Here is a 21,303-nt window from a genome sequence, read left to right on the forward strand (position 1 = left end):
AATTGCACTGTATTAGTGTACCATAACAAGCAGTCCCCTTGCTGTGGTTGTACAAAGTTTAAAACTCAAACTTTAAAATGAAATAAATAAACCCATTTTTTCCTCAGAATTAATTTTATTCTTTGACCAAAAGCATAATTTCATGACCACTGTACATAATAATAACTACACTTTGTTTGACGAGAAGTGCTTGTTATAGGTAGATTCTCACAGTCCTACACACAGTCAAGCTCACCGAGTCTCCGTGTCTCTGTGCGGGTAACCTGGTCTGTCTGTAAGAGGGGTCATTCGTCTCGGTGACCCTGACCGTGCAGCCAGCATTGGGAAAAGTGGGTGTGGTGGGGCGTGTAGATAAGCAGCGGGTAGAGTCCTGTAATGTTGGCCATGCGGGAGCCCGGGGTTCGGGTAGTGTGACCCAAGGAACCCCGGTGGAGCCAGGTGGGGTTCCATTGCCATTTGGTGCATGGCCAGCAGGCGACTCCTCTCGCTGTCCTCACGCAGGAGAGCCATGCGCTGCCGCTCCTCCTGTTGACTCCTGTGCTCCAATGCTATGGATTGTAAAAACATCTCCCTTGGGTAAGCAGGGTGACCCATCATGGCGCGCTGCAGTGGGTCGGTTCTCATCAAGAGTTCTTTTCCCAAAGAGTCTCTTCGAGGGAGATCTAATCCCCTATACATGTTCCTCATGGACTCCCAATGTTGCGGGGAGTAGGGCAGCCTCTCGGCTCCTGGTAATGGACCCATTCCCAGGAAGGGTGAGAGCAGACGAGCCCTGTCGAGACTGGGATGTCTGTCGAAGCTGGGATGTCTGTCAAGGGTGGGATGTCTGTCGAGGCTGGGATGTCCACCTGGGATTCCCATTGGAAAATGAAGAGCAGAGAGAGGTGAAGGGTTTATACCAGGCGTTCTGGGACCCTGCCATGGTTTCTCCACACTCTTCTGATGTTTAACATCTGACTCCTGGTCATCTCTTTTTTCCTCCTTGATCGTCACCTTGCTGCTCTTTTCACTCTCGATTCTGACCTTCTTCTCAGGGGGCTCCCAGGGTTGGACGTCATTGTTCGGCCTCTTTAGGTCATCTTTATGTAGCTTCGGTGATGAGCTTTCCTTTGCTGTTTGCTTCTCTTCAGAAGGTGGCTGCTCGGATTTTACATCCGTCTCTCTTCTGTCACTCGGGATCTCTGTGTTTCTCTGATCCTCAGGTTCTCGCGTCTGTTGCGGAAGCTCTTGCGTTTGTGTTTTCTCTCTCAGCCGTTCGTCGTCTTTTGGGTGATCTGGAGTAGAAGCTTTAAGCATCTCTGTTGATTGTTTGTTATCCAACGTGCTGTGTATGATGGGGGATGAATTTCTCCCGTTTGATTTCTCTTTTGTCTCCCTGTAATGTGATTGAAATAAAAGATAATTTGGATGTCAAAACTGGATATTATAGAATGTATGGTATATCTCTTCAATGTTTTGATCTGTCAACTGATTTATTCTTTTAAAACTAAAAAACCACTCCATCCAGGGTGTATCCTGCCTTGATGCCCGATGACTCCTGAGATAGGCGCAGGCTCCCCGTGACCCGAGGTAGTTCGGATAAGCGGTAGAAAATGGATGGATGGAAAACTAAAAAACTTCATTGGAAGTTTGGAAAGATGTATTTGGGTTCAGGTGGTATCTGTGGCTAGTTAAACTAACCTTTCTTGATCATCCTTGACCAGAGAGTCCTTCTTATTAGTAGTTCGGTCCAAACTGGATGAAACCCTATCTGGTTCAGAAGACCTCGGACGCAGAGGGGGTGTCGGGAATGAAGATGGAGTTTGCTGCAGTCGGTTCCAGGGCTCCTGTGGCCCCCCAGGAGTTGCCACCGGTTTACCATCATTAAGGGCATGGGATGCATTCGGCGCTATGAAGGACAAAGGAAAGATTAGCGATGCATAATAACTTTATAGCTGCAATTATGTTTATTAAAAAAAACATTTATGCATGTTCTTACCAAGCGTTGGGTTTCCTAGTCCTCCAAAAGCAGACACGCCTAGTGCAGTTAGACCTCCAAAGGGGGGTGGCTTGTTAAGAGGCTCTACAGAACAACAGAGAGCACATTGGTTTCGATTCTAAGCAGTAATAGTGATGTGTACATATACTATGTTCTGCCAGGTAAAGGTAGCCTTACCAGGATGGGGGACGAGACTGTGGAGATTACTTGGGCCATGTGGTAATGGTGGTCCGTAGGGTGAAACTGAAGGATGTGTGGGACCTAACAAGAGAGCAGTGAGTGATTCATTAATGTGGTCAAGCATTCTTTTTCATGAAACAAAAATCCTGCCAAACAAACGTATGCCACTCTGTACATAAACTACCGCTAAAAATAGTGTGTCGATTAGCGTATTCTCCCAGCACTGAGCCTGTAATGCGATTGGTTGATAGGGATGTTGTTCCAGGTCCAACAAAAGACGGTGATCCACAAACACAACTTGGCTTCAGCTTTTTTTTACCTGCATTAGAGAGGATGGTAGCAGGGCGAGGTAAATCACGCGGCTGCAGTCCCATGAAGCTCGAGGCAAGTGATCGATTCATAAACTCAGGTTTAAACCCAAAGTCTAGCTTATGTGGCTCCATCTGCATTTGCTTCTGTAATGAACAAAGAAAAAAGTTAATACAATACGTTGTACAAAATGACGTACACAAATTGTGACTGGAGTGATTTGAACTTACTTTCATTTTTTGCTGATGATGATAAACCTGCCACGCAATGTGCACATGCATTGCACACCATTTCCCAGGTTTCTATGGCAACAAAAAACAGGATATTAAAAGAACTGTGATTTAAGAGGTTGATTTAATACACAATTTAATAGTCAGATGAGACTCTTACCTTTGCTTTAGGACACATGGGATCCAAAAGCTGTAAAATATATATAACAAGTATTACAAATTATTCTTGTATTTCCCAAATGAAAGCAGAAAATATTTAATGAATTAATGTGGCTACGTCTTAGTAGAAAAGATGAGCAAGATGAGCAAACTTACTCTCGACTCTTTCTGTAAATGTTGGTGTGACATTGTTCCAGGTCTTGACGCCACATCTAGTGGGTTTGAAGCCTGCAAAAACAAATATTCATGAATATAATGTCTACATTCATTTAAATAAATATATAACTTTATTTTGAATTCATAAGTCGAAATGTAAATTTCTAGCATCATATCCTAATGACTTATATTAGCAGCTATGTAAATGATGCATATGGTTACACTTATCATTCAGTCTGTCTGAATTGCAATATAGTGTATTTTATCTACCATCACGCTACCTCTTGTTACTGTGAATTGATACTATCCGATGATGGTATTTATCTTGTGTTTATAAGATACTAAAATGTACTATTAAGAATACCATGGTACTTGTCCAAAAAACACAGTAATACAATAGTAGTTTTTGTAAGTGTAGGATCTTATCAAGCAGAAACAGAACCCCATACAATCTTTTTTCTTTGTGGGGGTCACCTATCAACAATGTCAGAGCTTTTTGAGAACACTGTGCGATTTAAACAAAAGAGAAATGTAAGAGCTAAGAGCGACAGGCAAACCTTGGGCTGAAAAGCTCCCTGGAGAGAGCTGAATGATCCAGCAGGTGGAACCACAGGAGGTATTCCAGTCATTACTGATGGATAGGATGGAACCAACTGAAGTCAAACAGCAAAGAAATGTCATTAATGTCTGTTTGTGCTAATTCAGGACACGAAGCAACAGAAGCATTAGAAAAATATATTAACCTCAAGTGTTTATCAAACTGCTCGTAAACATTCAAAGTAATAGTAGTAATTCAGATTTAAAGGAATAGTTCATACAGAAATAAAAAAACTCATCATTTATGCACCCTCATGTTCTTCTGTGGAACACAAAAGAGGATATTTTGAGAAATGTCCTAGTGGTTTTGTGTCCATTCAATGAAAGTAAATGGGGGCCAGTGTTGTATGGTTGTTGTTTGGACATTCGTCAAACTATTTTTCCAAAATCTTGGAATGACATTTTTTAAATATTTGGATGATCTCTGTCTTAACTTACACCATGTCTGTGAAAGTTGTCCACTTTTGCTGGGTATTTGTCAAACTGCAAAACAAGAAAAAAATGAGAATTATTTATTAACTAGATCTATTGATGTAAATGTCAATGTCCCAGCGTTAACAACACAGACTATGAACATATAGAATGCAAATCCTCACTTGTCTAGCAGGGGAACGCACAAGTGGTGCAGCTGGGCTGGGCATGATGGAGGGGTGGAAGGGTGTGAAGGTGTGCTGATGGGTGTGTTGGTGTGTGTGCTGGTGTTGATGGAACTCAGTTCGCAGGCACGCAGGAGGAGCCAGCGTCCCCCCTCGATCAACTGTCTGTGAGGCCAGGAACCGAGAGTTTAACTCCTGTCGTAGTAGGTCGTGCTCTGGAAGTGGAGTACAACAGAGTGAATAACGATGACATAGAAAGTATACATAGCATAGCAAGTATGCCAAATGATGAAAATAGAGCAAAACTATTTACCCTCGAGAGAGACAAATATTAGTGATTATTGATATGGGGCTCTGTTTTACCTGTGTAAGGACCTGTAGGTGGCGCCCCAGGCACAGGCAGTGAACCTCTTGTCGAGTGGGCAGGTGGAGGAGGCAGGGCTGTTGTTGGGGCAAACATGTTGAAGTGTTCAGAGGAGGTGACAGTTTAAATGCACCTCTCTTCTTTTGCTTGTGTCGATGCACCCAAAAGTGCACAAATGTTCTTACAAGTTGCTCTGGAAGGTGAAAGACTATTTCCTTAGGTCTTTCGTGAAGGAGATGGCTAGTTCTAAATATCTCCTTGCGGCATCGTGCCTGTCGCCTTCTGATCTCGCATCTGTGGTATAAGCAACATCAGCAAGATCTGAAAGTAAAAAACAGTTGCTTTAACAAAACAGGTGACTGTTACTATGTGTTTATACACCTCTGAACACATGGTAGGGGTGTCAGAATATACAGATATTGTCAATAATCGTGATACCGACGGCCCAACATTTGGTTCAGATAAGTAAGTGGCAATATTACCATGTATTATAATACCATATATTGTGTCATTTAGTACATATTTATCTAATTCTCCTTGTTTATTTTATCAAAGTAACCACTGCCAAATTTTACGTAAAGCTGCTTCGCAACAATGCAAAACTGTGAAAAGCGCTATATAAATAAATTTTTATTTAATTGATAAAATACATGATTATGAAATTGCATCTATACTACATATATTGTGAATAATTCAGCAACCGTCTGAAATTTCTCTTCAGAAGCCATCACTCCCATTCTCTCTTCACTTTGAGTGCGGTTCGTTGACCGAAAAACAGCACATTTTGATTAGTCAAATTAATTTGGATTAATAAAAATTTCGATAGATATCATGAAAATATCGCCACCATTGCGAATTCTGCTGCACTCGATAACTGTGTTGGGAAAATCAGATATTATGACAACCCTAATATAAATAAATAATAAATAATAAAGTTAGTCAATCACTTAAAACACCACAATGTTCTGTGTGGTTGTCAAGGTGTTGCTATGGGGTTGTGTCCTTCCACCACCTTACTGGGAAAAAAACATTATTTCTAAGATATTAATGAAATGTTATATGGTGATGTTGTTAAACAGTGGCATTCTGTGTGGTTGTCAAGGTGTTGCTATGGGGTTGTGTGGAGACTCCTCCCACCACCTAACTGGGAAAAAAACATTATTTCTAAGATATTAATGAAATGTAATATGGTGATGTTGTTAAACAGTGGCATGCCATGTAGCAGTCAAGGTGTCACGGTAAAGACTGCGACGTAAAATGAGATACAGCCTCACTGAAAGATAAAAAGCGCGGGGTGTCTCTCTTTTAGCATCGTCCATTTAACACCCTTTTTGTCATGGCCGTACCGCAGGATGACGTTGGTTGCACCGTGACATTTACGGGTCTCTCCCAGGGGGCCACTAACAGTGAATGCAAATGTGATGAAGGGGTAAAATCCCTTGGGGTTTCGCCCATCTATACAACCTGCAATTACCTCCTTTTAAACCGCACTCGGGCACATAAAGCAAAGCAGTAAATCTCCTTTGTGTCGAGCTGTCAATTTGGGCCTTTTCTCCAGTCCCTGCTTTATCCATAGTGAAAAGACTTTTGAGGGCTCCATAATGGATTGTTAGCTTCTCCGAGGGGTTTGCCAAACGCCAGGGGTCTGTGGGGGCGGGAACGCGGGGGGCAACTTATTCGCCTGAGCTGAGCTCACAAATCCCTTGTGATGACCCGGTTGCATTGAATCGTGTGACCAGGGGGTCATTTGACGTAAGAGTAAATATCTTTGGAGAAAAGCAGGCATTTTCCAGTGGAACCTACATATAAATTGATAGTCTCCAGAATGCAATGGACGGAGCAACATATCAAGGCTAAATGAGACGACTGTGAAATGCCGTCGGGAATGATAAGTCTCCAAAGAAAGAGAGAGAGGAGTACAGAGAGCTCCCATAATGATAGATACAGAGCGCATGGCACGGCTCAATAGCCGGACCTGCTACAGTCTAATAATGTAAAGCTTAATAAAAGGCCCAGCGAGTCTCTAACAGACCTTTGGATCATAATGGCTTCGCCGTTTAAATCTAATTTGCATCCAGATGAATCAAAGCACAGCGTGTACCGATGCTCCCTTCCAAAGACCGAAACAATAACCAAACAAACAATTCAAATAAATCAAACACAATTTCGCATATTCAAATCCAAGCCCGTTCCCAGAACATTCGCTTTGCTTAAACTGCTTATTTTCAATTAGTGTCATGGCGCAGTAATGCTCTATTTTGATGCGATGCTAAGCTTCTGTTTGGAGCTGTCAGGCCACCGGCAAATTTGTCTTCCTGTGTCAGTTGGCAGCTTCCCTCTCCAAGCCATTTTTGTCATTCATCAAGCCCATTACTGGCCTAACCCTTCCAGGCATGCAGAAACCAATCGTCTAATCCCTCCTTTCTCACAAAGACAAGATTAGCTAGAGGTTAAACACTCGTGTTCTTTAAATTTTGTCCTTGACGGGGTGCCAGGAGGAAAGCTCTTAATCTTGTGAAGGGAGCTGTTGGAGGGAGCTTTGTGTGTGCTCTAGACAAGCGGGGCTCGGGCGCAGCGCAGGTAAGCCCTCATAAAAACTCCCCGTAATCTTCCAATCACAGAGCGTTTGCTTGAGGTGAGCCCTCTGAGGTTTACGGTCTGCGTCTAATAAATCATACACCGACGTCGAGGTGTGTGCGGTTGCTGAAGCGCAGTTGGCGGGTGACTGAGAGAAGCAGTTGTTTTTGCAGGCCGGCAGGTTCCCACATGGTTTCGAGTTCAGTGTGAATGAAGTGCAGTCAGCGTACGACGCTCAGCTGTTCAAAAGCACCTCTGTGACACTCGACAAGCGTGTCCGAGAATATAACACCGCTACAGTTTGGTATCCGACATTTTTGGATGATCATGACAGTTTGCTGAAAACATCTGCTAAATCAGCTACGCTGAAACAAACAGCAAAACCTCACTAGCCAAATCTGGTTAAACTGTCTGATGAAACTGACTTTTCGATGCTCAAGTTAGTTAAGTATCTTGGCGGAGATCCAAAACACAACATGTGCTGGACATTACACAATATAAACTGTTCAGAAATACACATACACCAAAGCTTTAAAAAAAAATCAAAAAACCTCCTACCTCTCAAGAACCCTTAGTTTTAACCGTAAACTGTCCACATCTTTAAAGAAGCCTTTTCAGTCGTTCCACCAGGTTCAGAAAGTTCTCTGCGGTGCAGTCAGCAGGCGTTCAACAGCTCTTGAATAAGACACAGGGGAACACTATCCTTCTGTATTCTCAAACTGCCCGTCTGTCTGCAGGATCACAGTCTGTGGTGTTGGGTATCACATAGACTAAGCGAACACTTCCCTTATTGCCTCACTGCTCTCTCTCTCTCTCTCTCTCTCTTCCAACTCTAGTTAATACATCAAAGCAGTTAGCCAACTGGGTGGTGCACGCACAAGATTTTCACCCTTACTGTGATGTGCATCAAACATTAAAATAGTCAAGTATGAAGAGATCTGCGTTTGAATGTAAATGTGACTTTATATGTTTTTTTCCAGAAGATACTACCAAATGATCTTTGCGTGACATCTATATATTTGTTTAGTTCTATAACCCTAATATACATCCCCTTATGTAATGCCCTAAGAAAACATCTGAGTTAAAGGGATAGTTCACCCAAAAATGAAAATCCTGTTACTCACTTTCACCTTGTTCCTTACCTGTATCATTTTGTGTTGTTCTGCTTAACACAAAAGTACATATTTGGATGGAGGAATGTTTTGGGACACTATTGAGAACTATAATAGTAAAACATCTACTATGGTAGTAAATGGGGACCCATAACTGTTTACTTTGCCACATTCTTTAACATATCTTCTTTTGTGTTATACATAGCATAGAAATGTATACACGTATGGAACAACTTGAGGGTGAGTGAACGATTACAGAATTTTACTATCTCTTTAAAACTTAAATGAAGGGTAACTTGGATCTTTTGATCCATCGTGGAGCAACCTACATACAGTAAACTTTTCATCAAGGATTACATTTATTGAATCTCAATTAAAAACATCTTTTCAGTAAACATATCCACACCCGCATATATCTTTAAAGCTTAAAACTAAATAGCTTTCAGAAATGTCCCATTCCACTTTCAAAGCCTCATTTCATCAGACATATACAACATACAATAGAGACTTATTTAAGCGAGCCATATCATGTTATTATCAATTAATCCCTTAACAATAGACGATGTGAAAGCTCAGTTCATGATACAAGCTAAGGACATCTAGGTTGCCGTGAGCGAAATGACTGTGTTCTCCCACAGCCGGCACAATAGCTCAGCATCGAGCCGTTTCATTATTCAGTGGTCAGGTTACACTCAGTGGGGGATTACTAATGGGGATGTGTACAAAATGTCTGCTGATGCATTGTGGGATAGGCGTACCTTCCAGGTTCACAGAGAGCGAGCGTCAGGCCTGAATTTAATTTAGCTATAACAGATCTTGCTTAACCTGACTTCAGAAATGATTAATAAGCCTTAGGCTTGACCTATGTGTTAAAGCAGTGGTCAGTTAACACCGCTCTTGTGTTTGTGTGTGTGTGTGTGTGAGTTGCGGGCAATGCAAGCTCCAACGTTGGACAGTTGAAGTGTTTATTTGAGTTGTGTTGAAAGCTCCAAACAGGCAGCTGTCTCGCTGATCTCTCAACAGCGCCGATCTCGGCTATAAGGTCTCCCTCCATGCTTGGGCCAGGCCCGGCTCGGGTTACTACAGGAACAATGTGAACCCTGTTCTGGCTGCCTATCTCACAGTATTAGTTGTACTAACATGCATACCTGTGTCTGCAATGGACAGGGAATGAACGGATTATACAACGGCCTTGAATAGTCTCACTCCACTTTGAAGGCGGCCACAGTGGTCTTGGTGTAAAATGCATTCTGGGTGATTTCAATCTCCGTTTTAAAGGGAAAGCTCACCCGAATATAAAAATTCTGTCAACATTTACTCACCCTCGAGTTAATCCCAAACTGAAGAACGCAGTGAAAGATATTTGAAAGAATGCTTGTAACCAAACTGTTCTTGTCCACCATTGACTACCGTAGTAGGAAATATTACAATAGCAGTCAATAGTTCACCAGAACGGATGCTTCAAAACATCTTCTTTTGTTTCGAACAGAACAAGGACCATTACAAAACAATTTTTCCTACTATGGAATGATCATTGCTTGTCCAAGATGATCTACCAGCTTCTATGATCCTAGGTACCAGAAATGAAAAACCCTCCATTCTTGGCCAGTTGGCACACCTAAGCCAATGAAAGATCCACAAATAGAGCTGCAGTTATTCCTGGCAGATTCACTTTATGGCGGTGAGTGAAGCTGTCAACTTCTGACAGCCAAGTGTCAGATAAACAGATGATGAAGATTCTCAGCATGCTTCCTCAAAATGACATGAAAGCATTATCAGCACACAACCGTAACAACAGAACGCTTAACATAGTCAGCGTGTGACACAAACATGCATTACAGTCTAACAACGCACGCGTTCAGAGGCAAGTGATTACAAATATGATGTGGGTTTTTCTAGGAGATTGTGTCTAATTAAAAACTCAATTCTCAGAAGAACAAAACAGATCCTTAAAGCTGTTTAATCCAAGCGTCCTTTAACTCAATTGTATTAAGATGGCTTACGGTTTAATAGGCTTCACATAACATTCATCTGCTCACATCCTTTCTCTTATAGGGATAGTTCACCCGAAAATGAAAATTCTGTCATCATTTACTCACCTTCGAGTTGTTGGTGTACACATTTCTTTTTTCTGATGAACAAATTCTTCCAAAGATATTTGGAAGAATGCTTATAACCATACAGATTTTGTCCCCCATTGACTACCATAGTAGGGAAAAAAACAATGGTAGTCAAAAGTGCCTCTGTTTGCGGTCCTACATTCTTCAAAATGTCTTCTTTTGTGTTCAATAAGCATTCATCCAAATATCTTTCTCTGTGTTTATCAGAACAAAGAAATTTACATAGATTTGAAAAAACTTAAAAAGTGAGTGAATGATGAAATAATTTTAATTTTGGGGTGAAGTATCCCTTTAAAGATGTTTCAGCCATCATCTGTTTTATATATTATATCAAAACAGATATATTTCAAAAACAGCTCTATAAAGAAATGCTTTAAATTCAGAGAAATCTAATCTAATTTGTGCTTACATTTTGAAAAGAAATCCTTTACGTCTGCCCTTTTTACTATGCATAATATCTTATGTGATTTCTTGTGTATCTATGTGCAAATAAATGTATATTTTTTTAAGGATGTTAGCTAGAGTAACAAATGACTTTTTTGCAGAATATGACACACCTCAGATCTAACACATTGTACAAAGCGGCAGCAGGCTGACCGAAGTCACGACCCCTCAGCTCAGCGAGACCATGACCAGTGCTGGTGGCCAGACCCTGGCCTCTGCTGACAAATGTGCTAGACAGAATAATGGAATGCACCCGGTCTTACTTCAAGACGTAAATTCCATTAACTATTGCTGGTGACTCTATAAAAGTAATCTGGTTAAGTTCTTAAGTGCCTCTGATTTGATTTTAGCACACTTAAGAGACAAAAACAGCTTGGAGCGAGTAGCGATGAGCGACATCGAGAAGACAGATAAAGGCTTTCATTAATGCCTTGTGATTTAAACGCATAAGTGTGCCAAAAAAACAGAGACTGAGTGAGTCCTAATACATAAATCAGCGAGGTTAAAGTGGGTTTTTTGGGTGAGCTGGCTGCTGAGTGACCGACCCCCCAATCCAATTATGTTTAAAGATTACCAACATGCACTTGGCCTGAATACACCCGCCTCCTAACTTATCGGGTTGCTTATTGGCTCTAAGCATTGTATTCGTGCTTAGTGCCATGTTGTTCATATCTTTCACTAGTCAACATATGTCAAGGCTGAGATGTTATGATACTAAAAGAATTCAATGTTTCTTGCAAGAAATAAAATGTTACAAGACTGAAAATCTGGACTCGGATGCTCACATTGATGAACAGAATGTGTTGCCATATCTACACAAATGTAAACTCCAGATTTGATGTGTCCCAGATAATGGGAGTATAAAAAAGGTTTAAAAAAACACATTTGAAATACTCTAAATGTATACCAAGTTTTGGGTTTAAACAAACATTTGTAAATCAGATCTCTATAAACTCCCACCACAGATTCTCTGCTCTTATACTTTTGAATATAAAGAGGTGACACTGTCATTGGATAATTGGGTGTATCTAATATCCATCAAATCTATCAAGAGGTGTCAGATATAAACACTGCTTATGAATTCTCACCCATGGAGGCAAATGAACACATATCATGTTGATTTATTAATGGGTATTCAGAGCTGCATAACCAATAATGAATCTAGTACTGGATTTGAATGTTATGTGTACATTGTGAAGAGGTTCACATACCTTCATTTGGAGGCAATGAATGTGCCTGTGACGGCAACCTGCAACATTAACACAATTACAGTCAATTGAAATTATTAAGCAAATCTCTTTATTAATAATAATAATAATAATACATTACTGCTATCAGGCACAAGAGGGCACTGTCTTACCACCTCAAAATAATACACGACAAGCGCGCCGTTAACCAGATGTTTTCAGAGAAAACAAGCGAAAATATTTTGTTTTGTAACAGAAAACTCGACACAAAGGTCGTCGACACAATGAAAACTAATGAAAGTTTGCCACTTAGTGTGGACACTTACTGAGAAATGTTTGTAAAGGCTTTTTATTTTATTGATGTCTGGGCTAACTTATGTATTAACGTCACCTATACAGCAAGCATAACGTTAACTGAAGCAAAAACTCGGTAGAGAATTTACAATTTCAATAGACTTTGACTCAGTCAGGAATATTACAAATGTTTTTTATATATGAATATAAAGTCAAGTGTATAGTCTGCTGTGTTTGTTTACCATTTCTATTACCATAGTAATCGTTTACTGCAAATATCATCAAACAATGATTTTTTGTGGTGAGACTAAATTTGTGATTTTACAACCAAAAAAGAAAAAAATATGATAAGCTTGCAGTGTTCTGGCAAGGGTTAGAGGATGACTTACCCAAAAAGGTCAATGAAAAGATGAAGAGATGTTGACAACACTCCGGTCCTCCTCAATAAAAACGACTGTAATCCAAAAATTGACACCAAAAGCCTCCCGGAAGTTTCTTAAATCAGACTCGTTCCAGTATAAACGTGTTTTCCTCACAGTCGCTTTTCTTTATAAACACGACAACCTCACAACCTCACAACTTTGATGTTGTGTTTGTTTGTATTATAACCTACACCTGTTTAAACCTCCGAAAGTCTAAATATGTATGAAGAAAAAGTCGAATCCAATCCTTTATCAAGAAACGAATTTGTATCCAATAATATCCTCCAGGAAAGGTCAACGGCAAGCTTTGAGTATCTTCCCCAGCGCAAATCCAATCGAGAAGCGGGTTTGCGTGGATTCACGGATCCGAGTGTCTCCTGCCCGCAGCTCCGTCCGCGCGACGCTCCCTCAGCAGTGCACGGTGCATTCCTCCGATCCCTCCCTAAAAGGACACGCCCACTCGCGCGTCCCTCCTCTTCTCCCGCAGGCCCAGCCTCCTCTCACCTCCACACACACATACAGACAGACAGACAGATAGACAGACAGTTCAGTGCTCATGGCCATCCTCTTCATTACAGTCTGAGAATAACGAGACAGAATGCTGATGACCTCACACCGAAACGACACTTCACTCTCATTGGGCCACAGCATAAGCTTTAATTAATGCTGTGCTGTGATGGTATGCCACACGGATTCTTTGTGGGGTGAGAAAATAAACAATGTGATTTAATGTGGTGGTCGCATTTGTATGTGCCATGTCTTATTATAAATGCTTCACATGAACGTTAATGTCACCAACACTGTGTTGTAGAATTCTCTAGGGAGTCTGAAACCTAGTGGGGCGTCATGTACCCTATTTTTGTTATGTAAGGGAGAACCAGTGGCGATCTTTGCTAAAGAACTAATGTAGTTCTTTATATAGGATGCGTTAGTTCAGTGGTATCGTTTTGGTTTTGGAAATAAAGAAAATTTTGAAATGAACTTGACTGCTAATCTCTCTATGGAAAAAAGCAGCTTTGACATTTTAATAACAAGTCTTTTGTGTTCTGTGTTTGGAGTGACGTGAGCGTTGGTAGGTGATTACAGCAAATGATTTTCTGCAAAAGGTCGGGATAGATGTATGAAAATGAGATTTATGCAACAGTGTTAAACACGTTTTTTGCTACAGTCATCATGCTCGTATATTATCAAGAGAAGCAAGTGATTTGTTTGGAAGTCGCATTCAAAACCACTTGGCGCGACCATGTGAACATGCTGCTTCTGACACACCATCATCCTCCGTGGGATCATCCAATCACGGAGCACCTCATGGGACCGAGAGCTGTGAATGTCAGCGTGAAAGGGCATGGCAAGATGATAGATCACAAGACAGAAAATTATCACAACAGATATATCACGTAATTTATTATAACCGTCAACACCCCTGTGGGAGGAGACACATGAAAGCTCCCTGGGCTAGTGTGACTGTGGCCTGATGTCTTGTAACGCATCATCCTCTTTGAACCGTGCCTCGCTGAAGAGTCAGTGATGGGCTCTCGGGGGGAGATAGCGCAAGACTTCAAAGTCCGTAGCCCGCCAGGGTTGCGGGGAGGTCTCATTCAGTCACTGGCCCCGTCAGCCCTGAGGGGGTTTCTAATTGCATTTCACAGGCCCTGAACAAAACAAGGCCTTGTTCAAGCTGAAGTTGGTCCTCCTGCTGGGACGTAGCTGTGATTTGCGACTCCTCAGTGGGACGTGGATCTTCAGCGTGCCAGCGCGGCAGAGCAAAACAGTTTCGACTTCTCTCTTCTGATGGCACACACCGGGATGCCGATCAACGAATGAAACTGAGGAAAACACACGCGGCCGCGACACAGTCTCCCCTCGGATGCTTTTGATTTGTGGTACTGCACGCAGATGTGCGAGATGAAAAATGTGTACAGAACTACACAAGAGACTCCAAATCGTATGCAGGCCATCGGATCTCATAATATTTTTTTGGGGGGGGTTGTTTTATAATTCATAAGTTACAAATAATGAATTAACTTTCAACCAACTGAGCCGGTCATTATTGTACTTTATGTCTTAGATGTGTGGATTTTATATCTAATATAGGCATAGCCATTATTTATGAGTTTTTGACAAGAAAGGGATTTTGGTGGAATCAGACATGCAACAATCATATGTCTGTAAATCTGGGTTGCTTTTGAAATAACCACTGACGCAGTTTCATATAAAACACAAGCTGTGCTCAGTTTTATTGCAGTTGGAGTATGCGACTTGCTTTTTACTTTTCTAACAGATACATGTACATCATACATTTCCCCTAAACAAAAGTTTGTGTAGAGTATGGTGTATTTATAGCAATGTGTTAATGCACATCATCTTCTGTCAAATTCCCGTTAATGGAAAAACAAAGATACTGAAAGGATTCTAAAATGTACAGTTAAGTCATTTTCAAAAATCATGATCGTGCATTAACAGCACAGCTAGATTTTAACCCAGAAGAGTAAATCACTGCTCAATTTAACACCATTAAAGTTAGAAAATCTGAGTCAGATGTGATTACTGAAAATGAGCTGGAGTGCTCAAGAGTTGAAATAATTTTCTGTAATTACAGTATGACAAAGAATTGGTTTACAATTCTAGCAATATTATAAATCCTTCCAGGATCCAGCAATTACCCCAAACACATCGAGACCTGGAAACACACAAGTTTTTCCTTGTGAATCTTGCAGGCTTGCCTCAAAGGCAAAGTCATTAGTGCAGACTTTGGCCTGATTGTTTTCACTGATTTTCTGTCTGAAGGAGGAGTAAATTGATGCCTTAGACCTTCAGCTTCGGTCTGGCTATTAATTTCAAAGAGCAGGTTTGGCCCGATGGCCCTATGAGAGAAAGCTGATTTAACTAGATCATTTTTAATGGGGATAGATTCCTCCATATACTTGCCCTTTGGAATCGCTTCTGTCCTCCATAACCACTGGTCTGTAATGGCATGTTCCTTCTGAGACCATTACCGAGGGCCAATTGGCCTTGAAATGAAATACATAATCTTAATGTACTGTAATGCGTGCAGTACATTTGCTTGTGGAATAGAATGACTTGACACTGCTGGAATTTTTGCTCCATAAACCCATGTGATGGTGAGCTGCCTCGCCGCCTGCTGCCTTCTAAGGCAGAAAGTTTACCAACGCAGAACCTCAAAAGTGAACGTTTTGGACCACTTTACTTAAAAAAATTGGAATACGTTGAAGTCTTGAATGAAATAAGATGGTTTATAAGGAACATCTCTCCTGCATTTATTTTTGTTAATCACAATGCATTCTGGGATTGCTTTCTCAATGAAGAATACTGTATATCCGACGCTGCATTGGAATTTGTCCATAGCAAGGAGGCAGCTTTCTAAAATCACGCTAGTGTATGAAGCTCTCTAGATTTTGGGACCGATGACAGAAGCTGTAAGAAGTCGCTGATATCGCATTTATTTGCGCTGCTGTTGGTCCAAGGTACCCTTCACAAGCCGGCACACAGAAACTTGCATGACAATCATTTCTATTTTCAGGGAGAGATAATCAAAGGCATTTGACTTGTGAGAGCCATGGCGAAATCCCAATATTCTTGGATTTCAAGGACCGTCTAACCATTGAATAGGGCTCCCATATGCCCTTTCATTGCGGTGACACAATGTTGCATCTGCTCGGCAAGGGATAAATTAAGCATGTGAAAGTTTTAGTGAAATCCCCATTTTCCAGTTAATCAAATCTCCCCTAATCAAATTAGGAGCTGTAATTCCCCAGGATGCGTGTGACAAAAGTGCATTATTCCTGCCTTTGGAGCCGAGAAAGAGAAATCAGCGTGAGGCCATTCCCCTCTGCTTCAGTGGCCCTGAATTGAATTGCTCTTCCGAATGACCCGAACGCAAGAGGCAGGGTCGAGGTAAACTTTGGCAGTGTTTGAGTTCCCAGCTCATTAAAGAGCTGCCTCTAAGGCCACCTCCAGAGACTGTTGAGCCATTCATTAATGAGGCACTTGTGTAATTTTCCCTGGACATCTGTGACGAGCAGGCTCTCTTCCCAATGCCACACAAAAAACACCTCGTACAATGAAGCTGACGTCTCAGACTGCCAGGGCTTAGAGAAACACACAACATCCACAATTACGCACTACAAAGGCAAGGCCTCCGAACAATTTCATTAATTGGGAGATAAAATCACCAAAAAAGCTATTGCGATCGTAACGTCTTACCTATACAGAACAAGCCAAAGTGATGCCCAGCTTTGTTGCTTTGCTCTTCTTCGGAATATATTGTTGAAGATGCATCAAAAATGTTGTACACATGTTGCATAGTCGTACTTGCTCAGCTTTGAGAAGAATTTAAGGAGGCTTGCAATAAAATAACACGCAAACATATGCAAAGGAGAATGACAACGAAATATTAACACAAGAGAGGATCAACAATTACTTGTAACAAGTCTTAATAACAGATAAAATTGTAGTGAATAAATGCTTTATTTTACAGTGAGATTTTTGTTTTATATGCATTTTTATATAGGGCTGTCAAACGATTAATCGCAATTAATCAGATCTATAACAAACGTTTGTTTACATAACACTGTATATAACTTTCTACTGAGCATAATCATTTTGCTTTTATAAAAACATACACAATACATGATATATTTAGGAAAAATATAAGAATGAATAAACGTTAAACTATGCACGTTTTCTAAATATGTATACATGTACATGTGTTTATAAATATATACAGAGTACACAGAAATATGTAAACACAAATCTAACTCCGGATACGATTAATCGTGATTAATGGTTTGGCCTCATATTTTGATGCTTTAATCTAACCTGAGGGGGCATTAAAAGCAAATATTTTACAACTATGCCCCTGGACATCACTTTTGGCCAACGCTGTTTATCTTTGCTCGTACAAAATTAATGTGACAATCGATCATTGTTCCTGACTGCCAGGCAAAGAGAAACAAACAACATCCACAATTTCTCACTTAAATTGCAAAACAACTAAATTCTCATTATTGTGTAAATCACCAAATGTACATTGTTATAACATAACATCTTACCTATCGTTTATAATACAAAATTCACATTGATCATTGTTCCTGACTGTCAGAAATGAGAAACCACAAGTACTCATTATAAAGGCAAAACCTTGTAAGATTAATGCGCATCTTAGTACATTCAAACCCACCTATCGCTGTTGTAATAATCCTATAAACATTCATCAAAATCATTGGTGAACCACCGACAGGGATCATTTTGTATTACAGTTTTAGCACATAATTCTATACTATTAAATTGAATGTCTTGGAACTTGGCATCTAAGCTTTTGAACAGGAAGCACAGAAAGCCTGTTTAACATGTCCCTTAATAGGCACATGGAGTATTCCAATGCTACTTATGAAGAGCTCATAACCCATGTGTACCTCACAGCTTTGCCCAACAGCTTCCTTCCAAGCTCTTTCATGTGGCAGCTAATGAATATGGCACTTTAGATTTTCTGAATTGTGTCTTTCCGTTCACTGGCCCCAGTGTTAACAACTCTTTATACGATTCTTAACACCTACTGAACTGCCTCTCAAGGTCACTCTGCCTGAGCGGAGAGCTGGAGAAAGCCACACAAAAACCTGAGAGGCTCAATTCCTATTCATTTGTCACATTTGCATGCATGCCTCTATACTCAATCACACAAAGGCCACGGTAGCTTAGCCATTGCCCCCTACCAATTACAAATGAGTCCATTAAGCTGTCTGCATCGGGCCCAGCCTCTTCATGGTAATGGCTTGTGAGATTTCCATCATAATCGCATAGCTCCCACTACAGTCATGAGCGTAAGACAGAGGTGGGTTGAGGGGAACAAGCAAAGGACATTCCTTTAGCTTGGTTTATATGCTGCTATAAACTCCAAAACCTGGATTTTATCATAAAAACCACATGCAAGAACCTTAAAACAGGTGATGTGAGAGACTGCAGGCGATTTAGTATTGTTGCAGTTTACATTGACAAATCATAGCATTAATTTTAATAAAAAACGGAAATTGCCTTTACTTACCTGGAAACAGACATTGAAATGATCACATATTTTAGATTTTTAGATGGTTTGCCCTTCTCGACTACTAATTGTATTCATAAAGCACACAGCCAAATGGAATGTTTCTTATAACTTCAATATTAACAGGCGTGGATGATTTACGTGCCTTTGCTATTAACAATCTCAGAAGAATAATGTGAACAGCTTTTATTACATGCTGGTTGTTACTCTGACACCTAATCTACAAAGTCTGTTAATGTCTAAAGGGAGACAACAAATCATTTAAGCCATACAATCTATCCTACACTTGCATTTATCTAGTGCATTTGTGAAATCTGAACCAATACTTGCTTGTAGTTGTCATTAACACTCTATAAAGGTTTTTTCATAAGCGAAGGTAAACACTGCTCATAAATAACAAGTATTTGCATTACAGTACAGTATCATGGTGTTAAGAAACAACATGAATGGAAGTCATGAATAAAAGGGACAATTAACCCAAAAATACAAATTCTGTCATCATTTAATCACCCTCAAGTTGTTACAAATCTGAACAAATTTCTTTGTTCGGATTAACACAGAGAAAGATACCTGGAAGAATGCTTGTAACTAAACAGTTGTTGGCCACCATTGACTATCATAGTAGGAAAAATGACAATGGTAGTGAAAAGTGCCCCAGAACTGTTTGATTTCCTACATTCTTCAAAATATCTTCTTTTATGTTCAAAAGAACGGCAAAATGTATAAAGCAATTTTCCTACTATGGTAGTCAATGGTGTAAATGAAGACAGAAACAACAATTCGTCATTTATATCTGATGCTTATCATCCTCCTCTTTAACCTCCTTTAACCTTGTGAACCTCCAACAACACTATTTGCAGACCCTGCCACCTCTATCTCACGTGTTAAAAACCCATGGTTCTCTCTACATTTCTTACAGCCATATCTCTTCAACCGGTACACTGCAAGAGCGATTGCAGAAAATCACCTTGAGGACATCTAGCACTAATGTAGTACCTCAGTAGTGGAAGAGCATGAAGAAATATGATGGGACTTCAGAGGTATTAATCACCGCGACAGTGAGGAGCTCAGCCCCCAACCCCCGAGGGCTCAAGATAAGCTCGTAAAAATTGCACAGCCCTCCACAGGGCGCTCATGTCTTACTTGTTTATGGCAGTGAGTCCCAGAGGACGTGGCAGGGATGTGCTAGCCTCTAAACCCACGCCGTCAGGAATGATGTATGACCATCATTACCAGAAAATATCACTTCAGCCGACCCATGATCTTGCTCCGCTAAGGGTCATATTATCCATGAAGAACAAATTACGGTCCCCTCCGCACATTTAAATTACTAGCAAAAAAACCCAGCAGCGCAGAGATGGTGATATGTCATTTGTGACAATGGCCTCCAGTGTAACGTAGATAAAAACCCACCTGAGAAATCATCATCGTCATACTGGTTGCCAAAGTTCACGTTTGCATGCTGTCACAGGGAAGCAAATATACTGGAAGGGTTATGCACTTGTGTTTCCCACAATTAGTATATTTACCCAACTGCGGATGAGTCATGGCATCTTTACATTGTATTCTTCAGGCTTGACAAAGATGTTATTCTGGTATTGCTAAGCGTTTAAGTGTCAACAATGTTCGGCTGTATTAAATATTTGATAGAACAGTTGGTTCAAGTCCTCGAATATGATTGGACAAGAGGGCTGATGCTCCCAGAAAAGCACTGGGATTGTTTTGTGTCACCCTCCCATTCTAACTGTTGAAATGATTGATATTCGGTTTCATCAGAACCACGCGCCTGGACGGAAGATAACTTCCGGTCTGTGTTTGTTTACCGGTCTGCCTAGTGGCTGATAATATAATTATTAAATTTAATAATTGTATTGAATAAACTATCTTAATTTAACCATTTGTTGAATAGGTAACTTTGTCACATTTAAAGAAACCCTATGGGACATGTAGCGGTTGAGCTTGGTAGCGCATAGCTTGGTATTCTCAATTTAAAATAATGGAGAGGCAAGTTTAGCCAAATAATGGTTCCTCTCGGTTTCTTTTGCTTGTTTCAGAAATAATCTACTATTGTTTGCGGGTGTGTACCGGACGTTTAATTCCGTCAACAAATGCGCACATGCCGCAGTAAAGTTTGTTTTATTTGTTGCTTTGAAACCGTATGTAGGAGGATATCTTATATACTATAATATTATTACCTTTGTTCACTGATATTGTTATTCTATATTATAAACTATATGCTATCATAAATAATCAATCACCCTGTTGTGTTGTTGTAATGCTTATATTTAGCATTCTGCTTTAAGAGCCACAATGATTCATTGGATAAAATGAGAAAACAAGTTTAAAGAATTTTACATTTGGAGAGCATATTTTTTCCTCATTTTAAATAGAAATTAGTGACCTTTTGCACACTATGGATGCTTTCAAAGCAACAACATAAACAAACGTTACTGCGCATGCGCACCTAGCAAAAGAAGTAACAACAAAATTACATATAATAATAACTTACATTAGTTA

At 40.4% G+C, this 21,303-nt stretch overlaps 1 protein-coding gene across 2 annotated transcripts; it reads right to left on the reverse strand.

Moving 5' to 3' along the window:
- Positions 1-81: 81 nt before the first annotated feature.
- Positions 82-13,346, reverse strand: auts2b (activator of transcription and developmental regulator AUTS2 b). Of its 2 annotated transcripts, XM_056757195.1 has the most exons (15): positions 12,693-13,343; positions 12,034-12,071; positions 4,755-4,890; positions 4,569-4,646; positions 4,206-4,420; positions 4,048-4,092; positions 3,570-3,665; positions 3,013-3,084; positions 2,858-2,887; positions 2,698-2,769; positions 2,478-2,613; positions 2,156-2,239; positions 1,979-2,062; positions 1,681-1,888; positions 82-1,375 (listed from the first exon to the last, which is right to left on the reverse strand). In XM_056757195.1, exons 5-15 carry the CDS (start codon positions 4,248-4,250, stop codon positions 232-234), a joined length of 2,016 nt encoding a protein of 671 aa, XP_056613173.1. In that variant the 5' UTR covers positions 4,251-4,420; positions 4,569-4,646; positions 4,755-4,890; positions 12,034-12,071; positions 12,693-13,343; the 3' UTR covers positions 82-231. The 2 variants fall into 2 exon arrangements, with proteins under 2 accessions (XP_056613173.1, XP_056613172.1); XM_056757194.1 differs by having other exon boundaries at positions 4,569-4,890; positions 12,693-13,346.
- Positions 13,347-21,303: the final 7,957 nt, after the last annotated feature.

This window comes from Triplophysa dalaica, chromosome 9, assembly GCF_015846415.1.
Source record: "Triplophysa dalaica isolate WHDGS20190420 chromosome 9, ASM1584641v1, whole genome shotgun sequence".
Taxonomy (NCBI): Eukaryota; Metazoa; Chordata; class Actinopteri; order Cypriniformes; family Nemacheilidae; genus Triplophysa; species Triplophysa dalaica.

What these genes read in the sequence shown, in the direction of transcription:
- auts2b (XM_056757194.1), bottom strand. Translation starts at nt 4,665, where the DNA reads ATGTTTGCCCCAACAACAGCCCTGCCTCCTCCACCTGCCCACTCGACA. An exon ending in ATCATCAGCAAAAAATGAAA is followed by an intron (nt 2,614 to 2,697) that starts GTAAGTTCAAAT and finishes TGTTCATTACAG; the next exon opens with AAGCAAATGCAGATGGAGCC. An exon ending in GTCAAGGATGATCAAGAAAG is followed by an intron (nt 1,376 to 1,680) that starts GTTAGTTTAACT and finishes ATCACATTACAG; the next exon opens with GGAGACAAAAGAGAAATCAA.